Raw genomic sequence first — 23,324 nt, forward strand, 5'->3', positions numbered from 1 at the left:
ACCTCTGGGTTCGAGGCAGCCACGTTAACCAACTGTGCTACGGCCAGACTCTGTTAACAATTCTTTACTAAAATTTGGGGTTTAATAAAGTTTAGGTTATATTATACACTGTAGGGTTATATTTGTTAAATATAGTTTTAGTTTTGAAATGTCACTTTCTATTCTATGTGGGTGAGGTTCTGCAGCATTACATGCTATGAGACCTGAGGTTTAGGCCAGAACTGGCCTATTAGCAACACCCCATAAAAACTTTTCTTAAAGGCATAAAAAGTCTCGCAGGACACACCATCGGACCTGAAGTTTAGGCCAGAATTGGTCTATTACCTAATCAACACCCAGAAAAATCTCTTTAAAAGAAAATGTTTCTGAAGGTCATAAACTGTTTGTGTCAGAAGATGGATGTTTTACTATCTGTACAATGTAGTATAAATAGGTGAAAAGTTCTTTAGATGCTACTGCACATTTAGATAGATCTGTTCCCAGCACACAAATTTTACACTATTCAAAATTTTTAAGTTTTTGCTTGCTAATTTTTAGCTAACATTTAAAAACTATATACCATAGGAAAATACCCAAAATATTTTTTTCATATTTATTTAACGTTCTTAATCACAATTTTAATTTACAAAATAAGTGTAAATAACATTAAGCAATTTTTTAACAATTCGTAAAGTAAGAAAATAATAATTTGATCCATAAATACGATTTAATCGTATAAAAAAATTCAAAAAAATCATTTAAAAAAAATTTAGATGAATGTACAACATTATATATTCTTATATGAACTGAAAATTTTTAGATATTTTTTATAATTGTATATATTACAGTGCATTTAGCTTTGCTAGAAATAAACAGAAATAGTTTAAAATTTTATTATACCTGGTAGCCACGCAAAATTTAAAAACTTTATTTTAACTTGGCATTTTACAATAATTACAAGAAAATCCTAATTTTTTAAAAAAATTTTTCCAGCAGAGTTAAATGCACTGCAGTTTATTTTTGTATACTTGTTAGAATCGAAAAATACATGATTGGACCACAGTTTAAATTAGAAAATACATATGATGGAAAAGGCACCGGCGGTGTTATTATTATCATGCAGCAGTGCTTCCCAACTTTTTGCTGTTTTAAATATATATTTATCATAAATTAAAAACGTTTCATCATAAATCATTTTTTGAAACCCAAATATTAATAATAAATAATAGCGTTTTATCATGAATTAAATTTTTTTGCGGCCCAAATTTTCCTCAAAATTTTGTAATTTTACAATAATTTGGGTTTAAAATATAAATTAAAATATATTGCGAATTAAAATTTATCATAAACTGATAGCTTTTTATCATAATTTTTCGGCGACCCAATTTTGAAACCAAATTTTGGTTAAATTTACGTTTTATAATATAAATTAAATGTATTGTGAGCCGCTGTAGTAGGCGACCCAAATCAAAGGGTGACCCTGGGGTTGAGAAGCACTCCTGTACAATATCTATGTTATATGCATATTTTAATACGCTTCTGGTCGCTCTTTTAAGCTTACAACAAATTTTAACGGGTGATTTACAAAAAAAACGTATTTTACAGCAATTTTTTTTTATAGAAAAATGTGTTGTGCATCACTGGTAATAGGTATGGCAGTGTGTGTGATTATGGCAAAAAAATAGACAGAGCATTTCCAAAGCAGAGTTGGTGTCATATGCACAGTGCGTGGTGTCCAGTGTTGCGCAAACTTTTTTGATTTCCCAACTTGGTTAAGTGCATGCTTGAAACACCTTGCTGCAGTTAAGCATTGGACGGATTTGAAAAACACCTGGAAACACTGTTTTGGTCAACACTACACCCATACACCTCCGGAATCCCCAGAAGGTAGCCCTGCAGCCGGGTGTGTCGGAATCTGGGTTTCAAATTCCGGGGGTGGAGGTGGGAACTCGTTTACATTGCTTCGACTACCACCTGGGAAAAAATTCAAGAATTTATTTAAATAAAAATTAAATTATAAGATTTTTTTAAATTAGGAAATTTACAAAACAAAAAAAATTTACAAAACAAAAAAAAACAATATAAAAACGAGAAAAAATTTAACAAAAATAAATTTTAAAAAATAATAACGACTAGGAAAATATTAGACTTACACAAAATAGTATACCAGATACCTGTATTTAAAATGCATGAATTTTATACCAATTGCAAAAAAGCAGAATAATTTAAAGACAATTACAGAACCTACAAAAAACCTACTTTTTCTACTCTGAAAAACTTAAATTTGTTGTAAAAACGATAAATTTGTTGTAAAAACGATAACTATTTTTCAGTGTTGTCATGCTTACCTTTTTCGGAGTCAGAGGGCAACACTGTAACCTTTGACCCTGTTTGCCGAATAAACTGCTGAAGGTTAACTTGACGCAGTTCTCTGTTCAGTGTTTCCAGTTGCATCATTTTCATCTCATTTGCTGTGGAAGGATTTTATATTTGGAAACACTGTTTTTTTAAACTATATTTTTATACCAGAGATATCATCATAGTAGGGTGGGGAAAGACGGACACCTTTTGGCAGATAATATCCAAATACCCTGGTCATGTTTTAAACAATTAAAATTAAAAACGTTGCATAGTATTCGTGAGGTTACAGTTTTATAACTCTTTGAGTGTTCTTTGTTTACTAACAAATAAGACAAAAAATAATATTAAAGGTGTCCCATCTTCCCCCCTACTTAAACGGTAATTGCTCCAAACCAGTGGTCACTAATGGGTTGTCTTAATTATAAAAAAAAAAACAATCACCCACAAAGCTACATCCTTTAACAAATATAGTTATAATTGAACTAGCCTACCATGCGAGTATAGATAAATAATACCCCAAAAATTGTAAAGTTTTTTTAGCTATAAAATAATATTTTAATAGTAAATATACCTTCTTCTGTATTGCGCAATCCAGTTTGTACCTTTTTTAACTCGACAGCGATTTTTCTGAGGTCCCCATTTATTTGGTGTATGTTGTTATTCATTTCTTTATTTCTATGAATATATATATACATATATATTAATATATATAAATATATGTTGATGGCACATTGGCACTGTACTGTAGCCCAGTGGTTTAGGAATTGACTTTAAGCCAGAAGATACCAGGTTCAATGCTTGATGCTGCTACCATTGTTTTTTTTTGGGTGTATGACACTAATGGCAATTGCTCAAACCCAGTGGTAACTTATGGGTTGTCTAAATCGCCATACATTGCAAAAAAATCACCCAGAAAGTTACATAAGTGGTAACTCATAAGCAGGCATGAGGTGTATGAAACAGAACACCCGTGTTATAAGGACTGCCGTTGCCCTGCCATGCGAGGATAAATGAGTTACACTTATTCATTAATTGGCATCTGTCAAAACATTTTATTTTTTAGCATAAAACACACAGATTTTCTGGCCAGTCTTAAGAAAAACGCATATGTAAAATAAAACGTTTATTTTATACTGTATTTTATACCGTTTAAAAAACTAAGACCATTTTCAGTAAAGTAAAAAGTTTAAAACCATTTTTAAAACTTATGTGAAAATCATACCTGAACACCGCGGCTGCAGACTTTGCTTTAAGGGTTTTTTCTTTTGTGGCTTGAACAATTTCCTGGTAATAATAATTTTTTTTGTTTTAAAAACAGTGTGTGATATTCTATATAGGTAAGCTCCTATGGCAGGGCATGGGATCTACGCCATAGTTGGCCCATTACCTTAAAAGTTATTGTAAACACATTGTAATATCTAAATATGGGTAAGGCCCTACAGCAAGGCATGCCATGGGACCTTGGATTTAGGCCAGGGTTGGCCCAAACAGTGTTATGCCAATTTAAGGCTATAGTTCAAAATAGTGGATATATATGTGTTTTGCTTAAAACTATACAATGTATTAATTAGTCACTAAATTAACAAGACTACAAAATTTTGTTATGGTACAGTTTTACATATTATGGTAAAAAATAAAATATTTTTAATAAAAAATTACAGCAAAATATATATATATTTATTATATATATATATATATATTATATATATATATATATATATATACCGTTTTTTTGGATAAAAAAAATATTTTTAAAACAGCTTAGCCTTAAATTGTAGGCCTAAAAATGCTCTTAAAAGCTTAGGCTTAACTCATAATTTTAATAACATATTAAGCCTGAAAGCATATAGTTATACAACACCAGACAAATGCCCCAAGGTATAAAAGCTAGCATACCTCATTGAGGAATTTAAATTTCTCTTCCAATTCCCTTATGCTAGAATTCATTGTGTCAATTTCTGTTTGGTAATTTTCGCTCTGCTTTCTTAAGAGTACACCTAAAAATATAGAAATGTAATTATAGAATGGTGGGGTAGGATGGGACATTTCATTATCTCTCTTTTTGGTAGTAAACAAAGGATATTTACAAAATTTGTTTTAAAAATTTGGGAATATTAATGTTGGGTAAATGGGACATGTTTTCATTCTCTTTCTGGTCTATTTGGTTGTAATAAATAAAAACATTTACAGCAACTTTTAACCGTATCCCAGCAACTCTTAAAGGGCGTTGGGTATTGTTTAAAACCTGGCCAGGAAATATGGGATTTAGGTGCTAACAGTAATAGTATACATCTTATCCTACAGTATTGTAATAATAAGTTTAATTTGTTTCTTCAGTTACAGCCAAAAAGGTCAGAGTAATAAACAAATATAAAAAGCTGTGAAATAACAATAAAACGACAGTCGTTATAACACGCTAAAGGTTAAAACAGAGTGCAAACTTCTTAGGTAAAAAAACATGACCGTTTTAAACGAATAGTTGCAACTGTAAACGGCTTTTTAAGCCTGTACAATAACTGGGTTCATAAAATAGCCTCAACCAATCAAAAATGTTATTGCAGGTTTCAAAATAGCGTATTATATCATACATACAATATAGTAGGGTGGGGGAAAGACGGGAAACTTTTAGGACATAATATCCAAATATCCTGATCATGTTTTAAACAATTAACAACAGTCTATGAGAGTCGTTAGGATACGGTTTTATAATTCTTCGAATGTTCTTTGTTTACTACTAAATGGGACGAGAAAATAGAATGAAAATGTGTCCCATCTTCCCCCACCCTACTGTATAGTATTATACATTCAAAATAAAATATTTTATTATTATAGCAGCAGAATTTGCAATTTACATGGTCCCACTATATAATACATGAATAATTTAGGTACTACTGTAGGGAGAAAATACATTGGAATTTCCCAGTGACATTTTACCGCTAAGTACATAATCACCTTCTAGCTAATTGCCATTTAAGTGCTCACACTGTAATTAGCTGTACTGGTATTAGAAATTACTTTGGAATTTTCATTTTAGATTAGTTTTCTGTATTAGGATTATAAGTTAATTTGCAAAATCTAATGTGATTATATTATGTATATATAGTAATATGGGGTAAGACAGGACACCTTTAGCACATAATATCCAAATATCCTGATCATGTTTTAAACAATTAACAACTATTTATAGAGAAGTGGTTTTATAATTCTTTGAATGTTTTTTGTTTACTACCAAATGGGACAAGAAAATAGAATGAAAAAGTGTCCCATCTTTCCCAATCCTACTATATTTATATAGGTATATATTTTTTAATGGCTAAATTTAATTTAGTGCTTTACACTAAACTGTTTTTATATAAATGGCTAAATTAGGGTGAATATTTATTTAAGTGTTCTTAAAATAGCGAAATTAGTGTACCAGTATTTTATTTTTTTAGGTTACTTGAGACAAAAATGCATGTGAAATTTAGGCACCTAAAAAAAACTATGCGTATAACAAAAAATAGCGGTTTTTAAAGATTTTGTAGCATGAAACACACATACAACAGTACTCATAACAGACCTTTGTCTTTTTCTTCATCCAATAAACCTTCGAGTAATTTTTCGCTGAACAAATCGGATTCATTTCTTTCTATTTGTTTTTCCAATTCTTCAATTTCTCTCTGTGCAAAAACCAAACATAAACTGAAATAATGCAATTAGGGAATACTTTCTGTTATTTTTACATCATTTTTATATTTTCTATACCCCTATATATATAAAGCAGAAGTAGCAGCAAAGAGCCTTGAACCCATTACCCCTAAAAGCAGGTGCGCTACTGTCCACAGTTACATTTATCTAAATCTTATAATAACTTTTATTTGTCTTTTCGACTACGGTAGCGAAGATTTAGAAATATTTTAAACGAAAAGACAAGATATAGCGACAAAACAACAGTTGTTAAAACACACTTACAGTTGTTTTAACATTACTTTAATTTTTTATTCGTTAACAAAAATTCTGACATCTGAAACCATTTATAGTTCTTACTATTACTAATTTTTGCTTTTAAAATTTATAAGCTATAACACACACATTCATTTGCAAACTTTCAAACATAATTCTATATACCTTAGTCTGCAGTGAGGTTTTATCTTTTTTTTCCAAAGTTTCTTGAAATTTTTCCAGTTCATTAGAAAGCGAGTTAAGAGTAGTGGTTTGCTCTTTAATATGCCCATTCTGTTCAAGTACGAGATTCGTGAAATCCGAGCGAGCTCTTTCTATGTCTGGTGTTTTTACTTTAACTGGGGGAGGGGAGTTGACTGGTACTGCTATCGTTTTCGACTCTGACCATTTTCGAGGCTTTTGTAAGGTCCCAGTTAAGGTGTTATTACTGCTAGTACTTGTTCTTTGCCCAGGCAGCATGGGCGGACTGTTAGCCCCTTGTAATGGGCCCATATCGTCTTTTCGAAAAGCAGGCGGTATTAACGCTTTTTTCTTCGCACTGTAGGATAAATCTGGTCTTGACCTAGCCGGTGACTTTTGCACATCCCCTTGAGCGGCGCTGCTAGGGGGTGGTGTAAAAGGTTCCTTTTTTGATGGCAGGCCTTCCATTCGGAACGAGGGTGGCATTAGTGGCTTTTTCTTTGTAGCAGTATTGTTATTATTGTTATTTGAGACTACGTTCAATACAGGCTTTTTTATTTCGACTTCGGGAAATTTGAATTTATTTTCTCCAACTCTAGGCTTTTGGATTGAGTCACTTGAGTTGGCTGAACCTTGAAAAGAAAATTTATTGTGTTCTTATAATGGATTTTTTTAATGAATAGTAGGGTCGGGGAAGATGGGACACCTTATCATTGTATTTTCTCGTCCCATTTGGTAGTAAACAAAGAACATTCAAAGAATTATGAAACTGTATCCTCACGACTCCCATTGATCATTGTTAAATGTTTAAAACACGATCAGGATATTTGGATATTATGTGTTAAAGGTGTCCCATCTTCCCCCACCCTTTAATATGCTATAGCCTAAACAATTATGCATAAAAATAGTAGGTTAATATGCTATTAAGAAACTTACCTATTATTGTTAGGGATTTTCGTTTCGGTTCTTTTCTATTTAAAACAGCATCATTTTTTTGCCGATGTTTCATTTGGGGTGGGAGGCTTTGCCTGAAAATACAATTTTTTTTCAGTCACAATTTTCGTGGTTTATTCAATATATTATTATATATATAATATACTATAAAAAGGGTCTGTCATATTTAAGACTTAGTTTAACTCTGTCTCCAATGTGCTAAAATTATATGCCTAATACAAAAAATGATAAAATGATAAACTGTTAATATATATATATGTAATTAAATTGACAGATCTAATTTAGCGAAACCAATAAAATTTCCATACTTGATTCTTGACCAAAGCTAAAACATGGTTTAGAAATTAATAAAATAGCTAGGTTCGTTACCTGTATCCTGTGCGTTCAGGCGTGACAACACTTTCATCATCGTTATGACTGGAAACACTGCTCGCGCCGGTTCGTCGTAAAATAAACTGAACACTGGGGCTGCGGTCGCCAAAATTCGATAAAACCTGAAAAAACCACATGTTAAAAATTCGAAATATATATAATTTATATTATTATTATATAGGCTAAAATTTTTTTTCATGGGTGAGGTTCTACAGCATGGCATGCCATGGGATCTGGGATTTTCCACAGAAAATTCTATTCTATGTGGCCATATGGGTGAAGTTCCGCCAAGGCATGCCGTAGGACCTGAGATTTAGGCCAGAGTTGGACCAATATCATGACAGACACCCAGGGTGCTACAACCTATTTTAGTGACCAGTTTAAAGCTATATTTATAAAATTAGACCATAGTTACGTCATTTTAAAAGCATGGATATTCTGTTTGCTACAGACACCAAGGCTTAACAACTGAAGATAAGCCGCTGCACATTATCTATAAGCAGACATAGGAATTTTAGCTTAAAGGGCGTGACTCGACTATTAAAACAGTTTCTGTAGAATGCTTTTGTAGTATCACTGCTCAAATAGTAGTAAATAATGAATGTAAATGATTAACTCAATGTGGAAAAGCAATAACACAGGTGTCTTATTTCATGTTATAATACAGGTGTTCCATTTCATACACTGCATGCTCGTTTACAAGTTACCATGTATGTAACTTACTGTATAGGTAAATAATTGTTTCATTGCGGGACATATTTCCTGTAGGGCTAACTAATTGCTCTAAAACAGTGGTTCTTAAACTTTTTGTATGCTTTACCCTTTTAACAAGGATGGTTATCAGATTTACCCCCAATATGTAATATGACGCTCATTTATTAAAAAGCGAAAACAACTAATTACAGCAGTTATATTTAATGCGACGGATGCACTAGCTTTTTGGCAACGAGTTGTTCAATGTCTGATAAAGTACCACAACTGGCACAATTTTTCTGTCCCGTCAACTGATGTGGATTTTAATTGGTAGCTCATTTAACCTCTAAAGACGAGGAATTTACTCCCGTTTTAAGAAATGCTGCTCTAAACCATGAATGACCACGGAGTTGGTTCAATGACCATTAAGTGTCTTGGCCAAGGACACATACATTCAATTTAACATATGTTAATCAACCTGTAAGGGTCTTTCTGTTGGAGGTAGCATTTTTTCTGTGCCTCTCCATTGCTCAACAAGTGTGTAACGACCAGTGCGCCCTGTAACATGAAAAAATATGAAATACAAATCAATTGTTAAGGTGTAATATAAGAAAATATTATGATTCATTATAAGTAGAAGGCCATTTCTGACCCAAAAACTCTGGAACATATCCAGGTCTCTAGACTTTTCTTGCTCTAGGACCTGAGTTATCGGCCTTACAAAAAAAAGAAGAAAAATCCATGAAAAAATAATCACCCACAATTCCCACAAAGTAACATACATGGTAACTTAAAAGCAGGCACAGGGTGTATGAAACAGAACACCCGTGTTATAATAACTCTGGTTTTCCAGCCACGCGAGGATGAAAGTAAGCTACATTTGTTAAAGTACCCATTTAAACACATACTTTACAGAATTTAAACGTATGTTTATACCTGTAGCTTGAGCTAGGGCGATCACAACCTCTTGTACAGTGGTTTGTTCATTTATTCCGCATACCACACGTTGTATACCGTCTACCCAGACCTTTAATTCCATGACAACACCATACAATGTGATGGTTTATACAAATTGTAACAGGTTTTAAGTGTCTATACAAAAGCAAGCAAATTTTTTGTACTATTTTTTTCTGCAACACTGTGAATATGTATTAGTAATATTATTGAATAATTTGAAAATTGTAAATTATTTTCTTCTGTTGGCAGGCTAATGACAGTTGTAATATGATAATAAAAATAACTTTATTTGTCTCTTCGATTATGGAAGCGAAGATTTAAAATATTTTAAACGAAAAGACAGAATATAGCGATAAATGACTGTTGTTAAAACACACTTACAGTTAAAAACATGTTTACATTTAATTGGAAGAAAATAAGCGTGGTCGCTACACCTAGCAGACAAACGAGCCATTTATGTTTAATTATTATCAAGTTAAACTTCTAATAGAAACAAAAGTGTGCGTAAAGAAAAAATAGAATATTTTTGCAGATTTTTTTCCAGAAAATTTTTAAGTTTAGAAAACTATGAAAACGGTACCAACATTTATTATTGTGATTAAATTGACTAGATATATTTTAATAATCTATGTATTTTAAATGGAAATTATTGTGAAAAAAGCAAAAAAATCCTTCCTTTCAAAACTAAACGCAAAATAGTATGACGTCATTTTTAAAAATATTTTAAACAGTATGACGTCATTTTAAATGGAATCAAAACAAAAACATTTGAAAACTAACTAAAACTTAACAACAAGCGATTTAAATACACTAAAACAAGTTTTTAATGAGAAAATATATAAAAAATTACTTGCACACAAAAACACGTAATATTGTAAACTTCAAAAACGAGTTAACAAGCCTCATTCTTACTCTTGAGTATTTTATACGCGACGTGTGAAATAAGTTCCCGCAAATTCTTCATTTTCCTATCAAAACACTTTCGTTTCCTGTACAAAACAACAACGAATTTCTACCATTCTCCATAACTGCTAATGTTGAATGAATGGGCGTCTTGTCGTAACTTTATGGTCATGCCTCGTCGACTTTCGGAAATTTCACTTTTAAACCAAAACAAATCATTTTTCGTTAAGGTAAACGAATTTTATAAATTTTTAACGAAAATTCGCTTGCGTATTAGTGATAAAATAAAATCAATAAACAGCAGAACGATTTTGGATTATCAGATGCGTGTATTTCTATGTATTTGACAAGCACTAATCTGCAGTGTTGACCGTTTATGGTTTTTGTCGCATCTATCCTACAGTCAATAATTGCCAAATGGAAACACTATAATTAAATACTCTATTTTGCTTTAGCTGTCAATCGCACGTTTTTGTAGCGAAAGATCGTAATTTTGTGAAGCAAAACTCAGCGTTTAACATATGCAAGATCAAATTTAAAGTATTTTATTGTAAAATACACGGAATTTACAAAATGACGAACGACGTAGACGATATTTTCAAGTCATTTGTGGATAACAAGCTGAAACAATTTGGAATGAATGGGTAAGCTGTATTTTCTTATGAATGAATAAATGAATGTGTTTACGTTATCCTTGCGTGGCCTGAAAACGACTGTCGGTGCTAGTGAAGAGTCTTCCTTCCCTACCTTATTTGCTAACCACTAACCCCTATAACCCCTAACTACTAACCCCTATAACCACCAACCCTCTACCCATCGAAACCTAACCCCTTAACCTAGGGGTTAGGGGTTAGTTCTTAGCAAATAAGGTGGGGGGGAAGATTCTTAACTAGCACCCGACTGTCGTTATACCACGAATGTTCTGTTTCATACACCTTCCGCCAGCTTACGAGTTACCTTGTATGTTACTTTGTAGGCGATTTTTTTTATTTTCCTTTACTTATATAGTGTAATGGAAACAGTAAAGAATCATTTTCCTATCGCTAACCCCCAACTAAATAACCAAGATTGCAAACTTTAATTTTTGTCAAAAAAAATAAAAATTGCTCGAATATTTGTCGAAAATAAGCATTCAATGTCTTTGCAGGCCATTCTTTGCAATATGGCCTATAACCACTGACCCCTAATTTATAACCAACCTTTAACTACCAACCTCCAACACTTCCCACCAGCTTAATCTGTAGCGAACCAGATGATTCCTCACTTGTGCCTAATTACTAAAATAATAATGCAGTTAACATTGAATGTATAAATGTAACTATTTAATCCGGTATGGCAGAAAATTGACAGCGTTTACCACAGATGCTTTGGTAATCTTTAACGTAATGCATTCAAGGCTCTTCGCTGCTACCATTGTAGACGTAATATGTGTTTTTAAAAAAGACACTTAACAGCAATTGCTTCAACCAAGTGGTCACAAAACAAATTATCAGCCACACTAAAAAATCTCCTAAAAATAATCACCACAAAGTAACATACATAGTAACTCGCAAGCTAACACAAGGTGTATGAAACAGAACACCTGTGTTTAACAACTGTCGTTTCCCAGCCATGCGAAGATAAAGTGAGTTCTATTTATTCAATCTACTTCACCTATAAGGGTGGAAAAGTTCAGACTTTAATCTTATAGTTCAGAGGCAGGCAAAGTACTCTAATCACTGCTAAGCACCGTGCTAAGGATATTAGGTTTAGCGTTTAGGTGTTGGATTAATGGCTTAATACCCGATTGGTCTTGCCTTATTTTATAGTTTAATTGAATTGCATGGGAAAATGCCCTACTCTGGGGACCACCTTAATAAAAAGTTATTTTTTTCTTATCGTCCGGCGCCGTGGCATAGTGGTTAGCGCGCCTAATTGTAACCCAGAAGTGATGGGTTCAAGGCTCGCAGCTACTACTATTGTGGGCGTATGTGTCCTTGGAAGGACACTTAACGGCAATTGCTCCAACCCAGTGGTCACTAATGGGTTGTCCAAATTATCAGCCATACATAAAAAATTCCAAAAAAATAATCACCCACAAAGTAACATACATGGTAACTCATAAGCTGGCAAGAGGTGTTAAATCCATGTTATAACCACTGTCGTTTTCCGGCCTTGCGAGGATATAGTAAGTTACATTCATTCATTTGTTACATTCATTCATTCTTCTTGTGTCTAAGACTCTAAATATTCATAATTGCTTTGTACAGACTACCCAATGCAGCTGAATCATTGGAAGAATCAATGAAGAGAGCTATGGGTAAGAATAAGATCTATAATATGTTCCAGGACTTTTTGCAGTGTATTTAAAAGGATTTTGTAAATTTTTTCCCTTTAAACCATATTATGTAGTACTTCTACCTGTCAATAATTCGCGTTTTTAAAAATTAAGGTTTATAAAAATTTATGTATATAATACATATTATATATGATCGTATTTTTTTTTATTTGGTAATTTCTTCTAAATCTACGTGAATTTACACAGTTTTGCAAACATTGTAAGCCTATAATGCCCGTTGTAAATCTCAACCCTGAAAATTCTTTACAGATGCAAAAGTTGGCTTAAAATCAGATAAGAATATTAACACCTATGAAGAAACTGATAAAGAGAAGAAAGAGAAAAAGGCAAAGAAGAAAAAGAAACATAAAGAGGAAAAGAGCAAAAAGAAAAAAAAGAAAAGAGAGAAAGAAGAAAACAGTGATGACCAATCGAAAATGGAAATTAAACCGAAAAAGTTAAAGAAAAGTTTATTGGTAAATGAAAACGACCAAGAGGGTGAAATTGGAAAGAAAACAGTAACCTGTTACCACGAAACTGTTACCAAACTTAAAGAAATCGAAAAATTATCGATTGGGGAGAAAAAAAATAATGGGAACTTATCGAAAACTGAAAATAGTGTAAAACAAGAGGAAAAGAATGTATTATTAAATAGTTCTGTGATGCCAGGTGCAAATCAATGCGTAAAAACTGTTCAAAAAGGCACTGATTTAAAAGTTAATGACCAAAAAATTGGAGATAGTTATGAAAAAAATGAAAATGGAATACGAATTTCGAAACCGGAAATTTTAAGTCCTGTCCCTGCTGTTAAAAGTGATTCAAATACTTCAGAAACACAGAAAACTGCTGTAAATTGCCCTGTGGAAAAATTACAAGAAATAACAGATGCTAAATCAAGTTCGGCACAAGAATTAAAGACAACTGTTAAAATACATGACAGCAATAATGTTTCTGAAGCAAAAGTTGGGAAAAATAATCAAAAAACTGACCTAAAAGGTGAAATATCTAGTCAGAAAAATGAAGATTCAAATAAACGGAGGGACAGCAGAAGAAAACGGTCACGCTCAAGGTATACATTGCCTTTATTAGTTTGAATGAATAAATGAAACTTATTTATCCTCACATGGTCGAAAATGACAGTCATTATCGTGCTAGTTTACAAGTTACCATGTATGTTACTTTGTTGGTAGGGGTGCACGCAAAAACTACCCCATAGTACAATTTTTGATCATTTTACAGCTCATGATCCAACAAGGATACTATGAAAGAGTCAATAAACTGACTTATGTGGGTAAAATTATTTTTTCCTATAAACATAAAAAGATTCGAAATTCTAGATTCGGAATTCTAAATTCTTATCAAGTTAAAATTCTAAAAGAGAAAAGTGTTCCTAAACATCTAAATCTTTATTTCTTTTAGGTCAAGATCAAGAAAACACAGAAGAAGATCACATTCAAGATCAAGGTGAGGTTTTTAACAGATGTTTAATTGACTATTTATCAAATAAAAAAATATATTTATATATATACCTTAGTATTGTCATTGTGGGTAAGATGGGATACTGTAAGCAGTTAGCACCTAAATCCCATTTTTCCTGATCTTATTTTTTTTTATAATTTAAAATGTGTTTTTGGAGTTATGAGGTTCTGGTTGTATAATTGTGTAAAGACTTTATATTTACTACCTAATGGAATGGAAAATGAGAATCAAAATATTGACCATTTGATCCCAACGTAATATAATTATACATATAGTACTAGGGTTGGGGAAGATGAAACTCCTTTTCGTTCTATTTTCTCGTCTCATTTGATTGTAAACAAAGAATTTTCAAAAAACTATAAAACTATAACCTATCGACTCCCATATAGACCGATGTTGATTGTTTGAAACACAATCAGGATGTTTGGATATTATGTGCTAAAGTTAGGTGTCCCATCTTTTCCCACCATACCATATATATTAACATTAAAAATAGCAGGGTAACGGTATAGTTTTATTAATCCCTTTTGTTATAATTTAGGTATCGCCTTTTTTTTCTTTTTCTAACATGGTTTTAATAATAAATCTAAATGAACAGTGCTAAAGGTCCTTGCCACTTCCACATGTATATACTATATTGGTGCCTTCCCTATTTCTTGTTTTTTAAATTGTAATCTACTTGTAAAGGTCCAGGTCTCCAAGACACAGAAGACACCACCATAGACATAGACATCATAGATCAAGGTATTTCATTTTGTTTGTACAACAGAACACTCATATTGTATAGCCTATATAAAAAAAAATACAGAACACCCATACTGTAACGACTGTCTTTGCCCTAGTTTTTCAATTCTTAAAAGTAGTTTTGTCATATTTTCAAATTTATCAGTCTGAATTCTTATCCTTTTTTTCTAGGTATTGGTTATAATATTATTAATATTTTAATGTTTTCTGTAATAATACGTTTCTATGTTTTCCGTTGAATAAATGATGTTTTTATGTTAACAGATCAAGAGATCGACACCGAAACAGTTCATCATCAAGATATAGAAGAAAAGAAAAGTAAATAATACTTATTTCTACACCTATTTTAACTGTACATATTTTAAGATTCTATATAAGTGAATTCCATTTTTTCGCTTTGTTATTTAAAAAGGACCTTTTATATTATAATTTCTAATCCAATTTATAAATTTAAAATGATATAATGTAGATTCTAGCATATTTTTTCACTTGTATAATTTTTTACTAACAACGTTTTATTTATAACGGTCAAAATTTTAATATATAGTAGGGTGGGGGAAGATGGGACACCTTTAGCACATAAAATCCAAATATCCTGGTGGTGTTTTAAACTGTTTTTTGAGGATCCGGTTTTATCATTCTTTGTTTTTTTTTGTTTACTACCAAATATGTCGAGAAATTAGAACAAAATGTATCCCATTTAACCCCACCCTACTATAACAAATTTTCTTATGATTTTTGTATCCTGCAAAAATTTTGACTAAAATTATTAAATTTCAGATCGCCCAAAATATCTAAAGAAGACAAAGTCAAACTGCTTGAAATTGCAAAAGCAAATGTATTAGCTCAACACAGAGCAGATTCTACACTTACTAATTTGTCTACTGAAAGTCTGGTAAGCAAACAGATTTGGCAACACTTTTAAAGTATATTTGCACAGTGCTAAAAAAATGTTTGAACAGTTTTTGGCAGCACTGCAAAATTTAAAAACTTTTAGAACATATTTGCGCAGCACTGCAAATTTTTGACCAAATTTCGGCAACACTGCAAAATTTTAAAACTTTTTTTAGATTTGCGCAGCACTGCAAAAGTTTAACTAAAATATCTTTTAATAATTTCAACATTCTAATCAAAACATTTTTATAAAACTGTGTTTTGTTTCTTACACCTATTTTACTGGTTTTATTCTAATTTTTAAACAAAAAAAATTCATTTTTATAATTTTTTTCCAAATTTAAGTACATTGTTTTGTTAAAAAAATCAAATAATATAAAAATTTCAAAATATAAAATTACAATTTTTTTAACAGGCCGTTATGCGATCTGGTGGTGTTACAGTTGAACAACTAACGGGGGTATGCAAAGACATTATGGACGGCAAACGAGAAGTAACTGTTCAGAATGAGGCAAAGATAAATCACCCTTACCAAGTTAAAGAAGCCCCTTCAATTACTATTAATATAAAAGTGAGGAATGAATGTAACATGCTTTATTCTCACGCGGTCGGAAACGACAGTCATTATAATACGAGTGTTTTGTTTTATACACCTAGTGTCCGTATACGAGTTACCATGTGTGTTACTTTGTGGGTGATTATTTTTTGGATTTTTTCATTTTTTTTGTGTATGGCTGATAATTTGGACAACCCATTAGTGACCACTGGGTTGGAGCAATTGCCGTTAAGTGTCTTGCCCAAGAACACATACGCCCACAATGGTAGCAGCAAGTGCCTTGAACCCATTACCTCTGGGTTACAGGCAGGGACATTTGCCGCTTTGGTATTGGTTTAATGAATGAATGTAACTTTTTGTTCTTGTGTGGTAGGGCAATGACAGTCATTATAACACGGGTATTCTGTTTCATACATCTTGTGCTTGCTTATAAGTTACCACGTATGTAACTTTGAAGTTAAATAAATTAATGCAAATTGTTTTTATCCTGGCGTAGCTGGAAAACGACAATTGTTATAACACGGGTGTTCTGTTTCATACACCTCGTGCTGCTTACGAGTTACCATGTATGTAACTTTGTGGGTGATTTAGAAAATTCATCATTAAATACCATCATATAGTATAGATATATATAAAAATTTATATAAACAATTAAAACCCAGTAATTATCCTTGCTATATGAGGCTTAAGTCATTATAATGTTTTTGCTTTGTTTTATGTAACAGTTTTTTTAATATTTCTATTTAAAAAAAAATTAAAAAAATTTTCCAATTTTAAAAATTTATATATATATATATATATATACAATTATTTTTCTTCAAACTTTTGTAAAAAGTTTAATTTTTTAACTTTTTGTTTTTTTTAGTCGCAAGTCCCTGTCCCTCCAGTGGCCAATCGTCCTCTCGCGATTCTCTCCAAGGAGTTTCCGGTCTCGTCCGGATCGCAACATCAGAGGGAGGATGTGTATGGGAAGTGGGAGCCGATCCAGAAAGAGGAGAAAAAAGATGAAATTAAAAATAAGGTGAATGAATGGGGGGTGGGGGAAGATGGGACACCTTTAAGGGAAAGATGGGACATGTTTAAGGGGAAGATGGGACACCTTTAAGGGGAAAATGGGACATCTTTAGCACATAATATTCAAATATCCTGATCGTGTTTCAATTAACAACAGTTTATAAAAGTTGTGAAGATAAAGTTTTAAAAAATATACACCTTATGCTAGCTTATGAGTTATCATAAATGTAATTTTGTCAGTGATTTTTTTGGTATATACCTGAGTACCTGACAATATACACGTTAGTAACCACTGGGTTGGACCTATAAAATAAAAACTTCCATGAAAAAAATTTTCAGCACATAATAATTTTTTTGTTTTTAGGTTATTAAAAAACCTGCTGTAGAAGAAAACAACACTCTGATGATAAAAGACGTGATTGCTGAACGTGTTCACGCTGTAAGGGAGCTTGAAAGTAACCCTAGTAATGAAACAGCATTGAATAATATGCAACAGATGCAAGTGAAGGTAAATTTTCTGGAAAAAAAAGCAGCAAAAATATTTATATAAGCACACTTTTGTTTCTATTAGAAGTTTAACATGAAATAATTAAACATAAATGGCTCATTTGTCTGCTAGTTGTAGCGACCACGCTTATTTTCTTCCAAGTAAACGTAAATATGTTTTTAACTGTAAGCTTTTTTAACAACTGTTGTTTTGTCGCTATATCTTGTCTTTTCGTTTAAAATATTTCTAAATCTTTGCTACCGTAGTGGAAGAAACAAATAAAAGTTAATAATATTATTATGTTATAATTACAATGTTATAACTTATAACCCTAATTTAATTCTGTAAATATTCCTTGTTTACTACCACATAGGAAGACAAAAAGAAATAAAAAATATCTCTTAAAAAAAATTTAAAATGTCTCTTACCCTACTGTGCAATATATGACCCCTAATTTAGTTCTGTAAATATTCTTTGTTTACTACCAAATAGGACGAAAAAAATAAATAAAAAGATCCCTTAAACAAAATGTCTCTTCATTATAACACAAATTGAATTCTGTAAATTTTCTTTGTTTACTACCGAATGGAAAGACAAAAAGGATAAAAATATTCCTTGAAAAAATTTTTAAAAGTTTTCTTGATACAAAAAAAAAAGAAAATGTATCTTACCCTACTGTACAACAAAATAACTCCCTAATTCCTACAGTTAGATAAATGGATGAGATCGAAGATAATTCCTGGGCAATTTACCGGGTCTTCTGGTTTACAACCTCTCAGTAGAATGGAACTTGAAAGGGGACAACAAGCTTGGGCAAATAATGTAAGAAATAGCTGTTTTTTGTAGATTTATGAGGAATAATATGCTATAAAAATGTTTTATATATATAATATATATATTTTTGTTTATTTAATCAGCAAATATATTAAAAAAATGTATTTTAATTTATATATATATATATACATATGGTATAATGTCATAAAAAAATCTATATATATATAATATAAAAAATATAAAAGTAGCTTTCTAATTTGTTTGTTTAAATATTGCATTTTTAAGTTGTGTTTATATAAAACGTTAAGAACATAGTTAATTTAGACATAGTTAATTTAGTATAATTAACATAGTTAATTTATTTATTTTGTAATATATTTTTTTTAATCTTTTTTTTAATCATATATATATTTTATTATTTTATATTTCCCAAGAACTAACTAGGAATAGCTGTAATATATATAATATATATATAGAAGGGTGGGGAGAGATGGGACACCTTTTTATTCTTTTATCGTCTCATTTTGTAGTAAACAAAACACATTCAAAAAATTATAAAACCGTATCCTCACAACTCCCATGGACCGTTGTTAATTGTTTAAAACATGATCAGGATATTTGGATATTATGTGCTAAAGGTGTCCCGTCTTCCCCCCACCCTAATTGGCCTAATATATTTATAATATATATTAAACCTATATACTCCCTTTCAAAATGGTAAGTCTATATCACTGTCTGTATTTTTTCAATTTTTTTTGTGCTAGTTGTTACTGTGGGTCTTCCAAATCATAAATAGTTTCAAAATCGACAAATGTGTTTCTATTTTTGCAAAAAAATGTTAAAATTCTTCTAATTCATGGAAGCTTAAAGCTAAAGCTGCTACAAAGCTAAAGAAAAGACGGCAGTTTTTTGAGCTGCCCTACTTAGTCAAGCTCTCAGAGTATTTATGACTTGTTCGATATTCCAAATTGTCAAGCACAGTTTTAAAAAGTAAATTGCATTTGATTTAAAATGAAAGTAGGTCGGATGCTGTATAATCTGTAAACATAATTTAAAAAATGTAAAAAAAATTTAGTACTTTAAAATGAATAAAAATTTTTTTTTTGTCGATTTTTGACACTATGCCCACAGTAACAAACACAAACCGAAATCTTTTGCAGCTTTGGACAACAGTGTTGCCTATTTCAGCTTGAAGAAGACAAATCCAATGGAACCTTTTTGGGACGGGTAACACTGGTCTGTGCTTCTTTTTTTCTCAGCGGAATTTCCAAAATTAAAAAATAATTGAAAAAAAAATTATTTTTTTTCTGAAATTTTTTTTTTCTGTGGCCAAAAAACAAGCACATATCAGTGTTATGCGTTTGCATAATTATTTTTTTACAGGCACGAATGGAAATTCCAAACAAAAGAACTAACATGATAGTTTAGTACACAACTAGTAAAGTCATGGCAATTCAAAACTTGAATTTTAAACAGGGCCAAACTTGCCCAAATTATAGAGTTACTTGCCATAGGACCTTGCCCCTATAAAACAGAGACAAAAGGACAAGCATAGTGTTTAGGAATTGTTAGCTTTAAAGTTCTAGCTTTGAATTGCTCTAAAAACCTCACAAATACATGTTTTCTACATTACACACACAATATCAACAAAAAAATTCGTTTTTCAAATTTTTTGAATTTTTGAAATTTTTAAAATAATTTTTTTTTCGTAGTCAACGTTAAATTCGGGCAAGCAAGTCGGGGGTATTGGAAAGGCTCTGCTGCAAAAAATGGGGTGGAAAGAGGGGGAACCACTGGGTAAAACAATGACTGGGTCTCTGGAACCTCTAAGGGTGAATGTGAAGACAGATCGAAAAGGTAAAAAAAGTTAAAAATTAAAAAAGTTCAAATTAGTAAAGAGTGTTTTATATACCGGTAATGTAATATTTGATTTTGATATATAGCAGCGTGGGGAAAGATGGGACACCTGTTCATTCTATTTTCTCGTCCAATTTGGTAGTAAACAAAAAAACATTTAAACAATTAAAAAAGCGTATCCCTACGACTTCGGTTGACCGTTGTTTATTGTTTAAAACACGATCAGGACATTTGGACATTATGTGCTAAGGGTGTCCTATCTTTTCCCACACTACTATATATATATATAATATATGTATTATTTTTGTATTTTTTTACACAGGTCTTACAAGTATTATGGAATGCAAATCCAATACAACGCTCATACCAGCGGGACCTGTCGCACATAAGGGCAATTTTACCGCAGTGCGAGATTTATCCGGAAAACACCCTGTCAGTGCATTAATGGAAATATGCTCGAAGCGGAAATGGTCACAGCCAAATTTTCAGCTTGTTCATAACTCTGGCCCAGACCATCAAAGGTTTTTCATGTTTAAGGTGATTTAGAAGCATTTTAAATAAATGTAACTTGTTTATCCCTGTGTGGCGGGGTAATGTCAGTTGTTATAACACGGGTGTTCTGTTTCATAATCCTCGTGCTCGCTTACAATTTACAAATAGGTTACTAGTTTAAAAATTATTTCGATTTTAATTAATGTAACTTATTTATCTTTGCATTGCAGGGCAATAACAGATGTTATAAAACACTGATACAATTGTTCTGTTTTTACAGAAATTGACTACAATTTACAGAAATGCTATGTTTCTACTGGTAGAGCTTTTTTGTTAATAAAAAATTTTAATGACTTTAAAGTGTGTGGCAAAGCCACCGTCAATTTCGAGTGTCATATTTTATTATTTTTTCCAGGTAACAATTAATGGGCAAGAGTACCAGCCTTCTACACCATCTGTGAACAAGAAACTCGCAAAAGCGAATTCGGCCAGTGTTGCTTTACAAGGCATGGGACTCATTCCAAAAGTGGACTGAAATTGCGTTTTTAATAAAATAATTAAAAGACAAAAATTAAAAACATAATTTTTAAATTGAAAAAAAAATTAAGGGAAAAATGGGGAGTCCGTTTTTATGAGGTTTGACCCAAAGATTGGTCCATGATAAAAAAAGAACACCTCAAAAATAAATTCCACCAATAGTTCACAATAAACTAATTCAAAAAACAGAATACTAAATGTGAATGAACTAATGTAACTTCCTTCGTCCTCGCGTGGACTTTTAACTTGGTTTAGCTTAACTTGCCTGGCCATAAAACGACAGTTATAACACTTCAAAAAAACAATCACTCATAAAGTTACATACATAGTAACTCGTAATCTGGCATGAGGTGTATGAAACAGGACATCCGTGTTATAACGACTGTTGTTTCCACTAGTAAGTTAAATTTCTGCATTCTGCTGAATCTAGACAGTAATAGTAGCAAACAACCTGTGCCAAGTATAGTGGGTATAATTATTACGGTAGCGGAGATTTAGAAATATTTTAAACGAAGACAGGATATAGCGACAAAACAACAGTTGTTAAAACACACTTCAGTTAAAAACATATTTACATTTAATGAAACAAAATTTAATATTGATGTATTTTCGGGAAGATTTCAGTGATAAAAAGTTCTTCACGATTACAATTACTAATGTGATTTTTCTTGTTACTCTCTTTCAAAAACATCTTGTCCGTCCATTAATTTCATAGGATCTGAATCTGAATTAAAACATAGCTTTAAAATGACTACCGGTTATATAGGCGATGTGAAATCGAACGACAAGTATTTTGTAGCTTACCTATATCGTCAGGCTGTTCTTTACTTCTGTAAAATTATATTCATTCAAATTATTTATAAGTTCATACTTTAGTAGGCTAAGGGTTACTCAGTTGTACAGTCTTTTGCCTACCATGTATAGTGGCTTTGTATAAATTGTGCAAGCATTTCTTGAGTCTCGGACAAGATTTTTAACTATTACAGCGGTTTCAATACGTTTGACAAGCTACTCCTTGCAACTTGTAATTTGGATGTAAACTTAAAAACAGATAACTTAATTCTAAACAAGTGGCGCACTTTTAACCAAGCTTAGCGCGGCAGCGGCAATACTATTATTAAATATTCGCCCACAAAGTAACATACATGGTAACTCGTAAGCTGGAACAAGGTGCATGAACACCAGTGTTATAACGACTGTCGTTTTCCGGCCACGCGAAGATAAAGTAAGTTAAATTCATTCATTCAAATAAAAAATATAACCTTAAATCCGAATGACTGTGGAAGTACTGCCACCCCTGTCTATGTGCAGTAGTCGTTTCACCACAATAGGCGTACTCGAGAAAGCAAAGCAAGGCAATGCACAGTAATAGTTTTCGGTCCATCTTCTAATGTAGATAATTTGAAATGAAACGCATCGTAACAGGCGCCTGCTGTGACGGAAGCAGGTTCTTGGTATGACTTTGACGTCAGAAGGTCCTTTCTGTTCCATCTGCTGTTTTCTAGCGTTAGCAACTAGCGATGAATGTAATGTAACTTACTTTATCCTCGCGTGGCCGGAAAACGACAGGAAAACGAGTTACCATGTATGTTACTTTGTGGGTAATTATTTTTTTGGATTTTTTCTTTTTTTTTATGTATTTCTGAAAATTTAGACAACCCATTAGTAACCACTGGGTTGGAGCAATTGCCGTTAAGTGTCTTGCCCAAGGACACATACGCCCACAATGGTAGCAGCGTCGAGCCTTGAACCCATTACCTCTGGGTTACAGGCAGGCGCGCTAACCACTATACCACGGCGCCGGACAAGCGATGCTATCTAACGGTTAGACA

At 32.0% G+C, this 23,324-nt stretch overlaps 2 protein-coding genes and 1 long non-coding RNA gene across 6 annotated transcripts; 1 reads left to right on the forward strand and 2 right to left on the reverse strand.

The window, feature by feature from the left end:
• Positions 1–578: 578 nt before the first annotated feature.
• LOC149734708 (uncharacterized) lies at positions 579–9,954 on the reverse strand. Its single transcript, XM_089880113.1, has 11 exons — positions 9,418–9,954; positions 8,960–9,039; positions 7,786–7,910; positions 7,399–7,490; positions 6,448–7,094; positions 5,900–5,999; positions 4,237–4,337; positions 3,563–3,624; positions 2,912–3,015; positions 2,328–2,450; positions 579–1,953 (listed from the first exon to the last, which is right to left on the reverse strand). The coding sequence occupies exons 1-11, from the start codon at positions 9,518–9,520 to the stop codon at positions 1,835–1,837; spliced, it is 1,656 nt and encodes a 551-aa protein (XP_089736239.1). The 5' UTR covers positions 9,521–9,954; the 3' UTR covers positions 579–1,834.
• A 777-nt stretch (positions 9,955–10,731) lies between these two features.
• On the forward strand, positions 10,732–21,538 carry LOC149734709 (protein Son-like). Of its 4 annotated transcripts, none has more exons than XM_089880102.1 (14): positions 10,734–10,985; positions 12,591–12,640; positions 12,929–13,727; positions 14,078–14,122; positions 14,825–14,881; positions 15,146–15,199; positions 15,662–15,776; positions 16,191–16,346; positions 17,197–17,352; positions 17,710–17,853; positions 18,541–18,654; positions 20,319–20,463; positions 20,786–21,000; positions 21,186–21,342. In XM_089880102.1, exons 1-14 carry the CDS (start codon positions 10,915–10,917, stop codon positions 21,240–21,242), a joined length of 2,178 nt encoding a protein of 725 aa, XP_089736228.1. In that variant the 5' UTR covers positions 10,734–10,914; the 3' UTR covers positions 21,243–21,342. The 4 variants fall into 4 exon arrangements, with proteins under 4 accessions (XP_089736230.1, XP_089736229.1, XP_089736228.1 ...); XM_089880101.1 differs by lacking the exon at positions 21,186–21,342 and adding an exon at positions 21,371–21,538 and having other exon boundaries at positions 10,735–10,985; XM_089880104.1 differs by lacking the exons at positions 20,786–21,000; positions 21,186–21,342 and adding an exon at positions 19,767–19,842 and having other exon boundaries at positions 10,732–10,985; positions 20,319–20,457.
• Positions 21,539–22,032: 494 nt separating this feature from the next.
• On the reverse strand, positions 22,033–23,300 carry LOC149734710 (uncharacterized). The gene is made up of 3 exons (XR_016385196.1): positions 22,755–23,300; positions 22,297–22,322; positions 22,033–22,216 (listed from the first exon to the last, which is right to left on the reverse strand). It is a non-coding gene; the product is annotated as an uncharacterized LOC149734710 (long non-coding RNA).
• Between the last annotated feature and the right edge of the window lie 24 nt (positions 23,301–23,324).

The sequence above is a fragment of the Ciona robusta genome, chromosome 6 (genome assembly GCF_009617815.1).
Source record: "Ciona robusta chromosome 6, ASM961781v2".
Classification (NCBI taxonomy): Eukaryota; Metazoa; Chordata; class Ascidiacea; order Phlebobranchia; family Cionidae; genus Ciona; species Ciona robusta.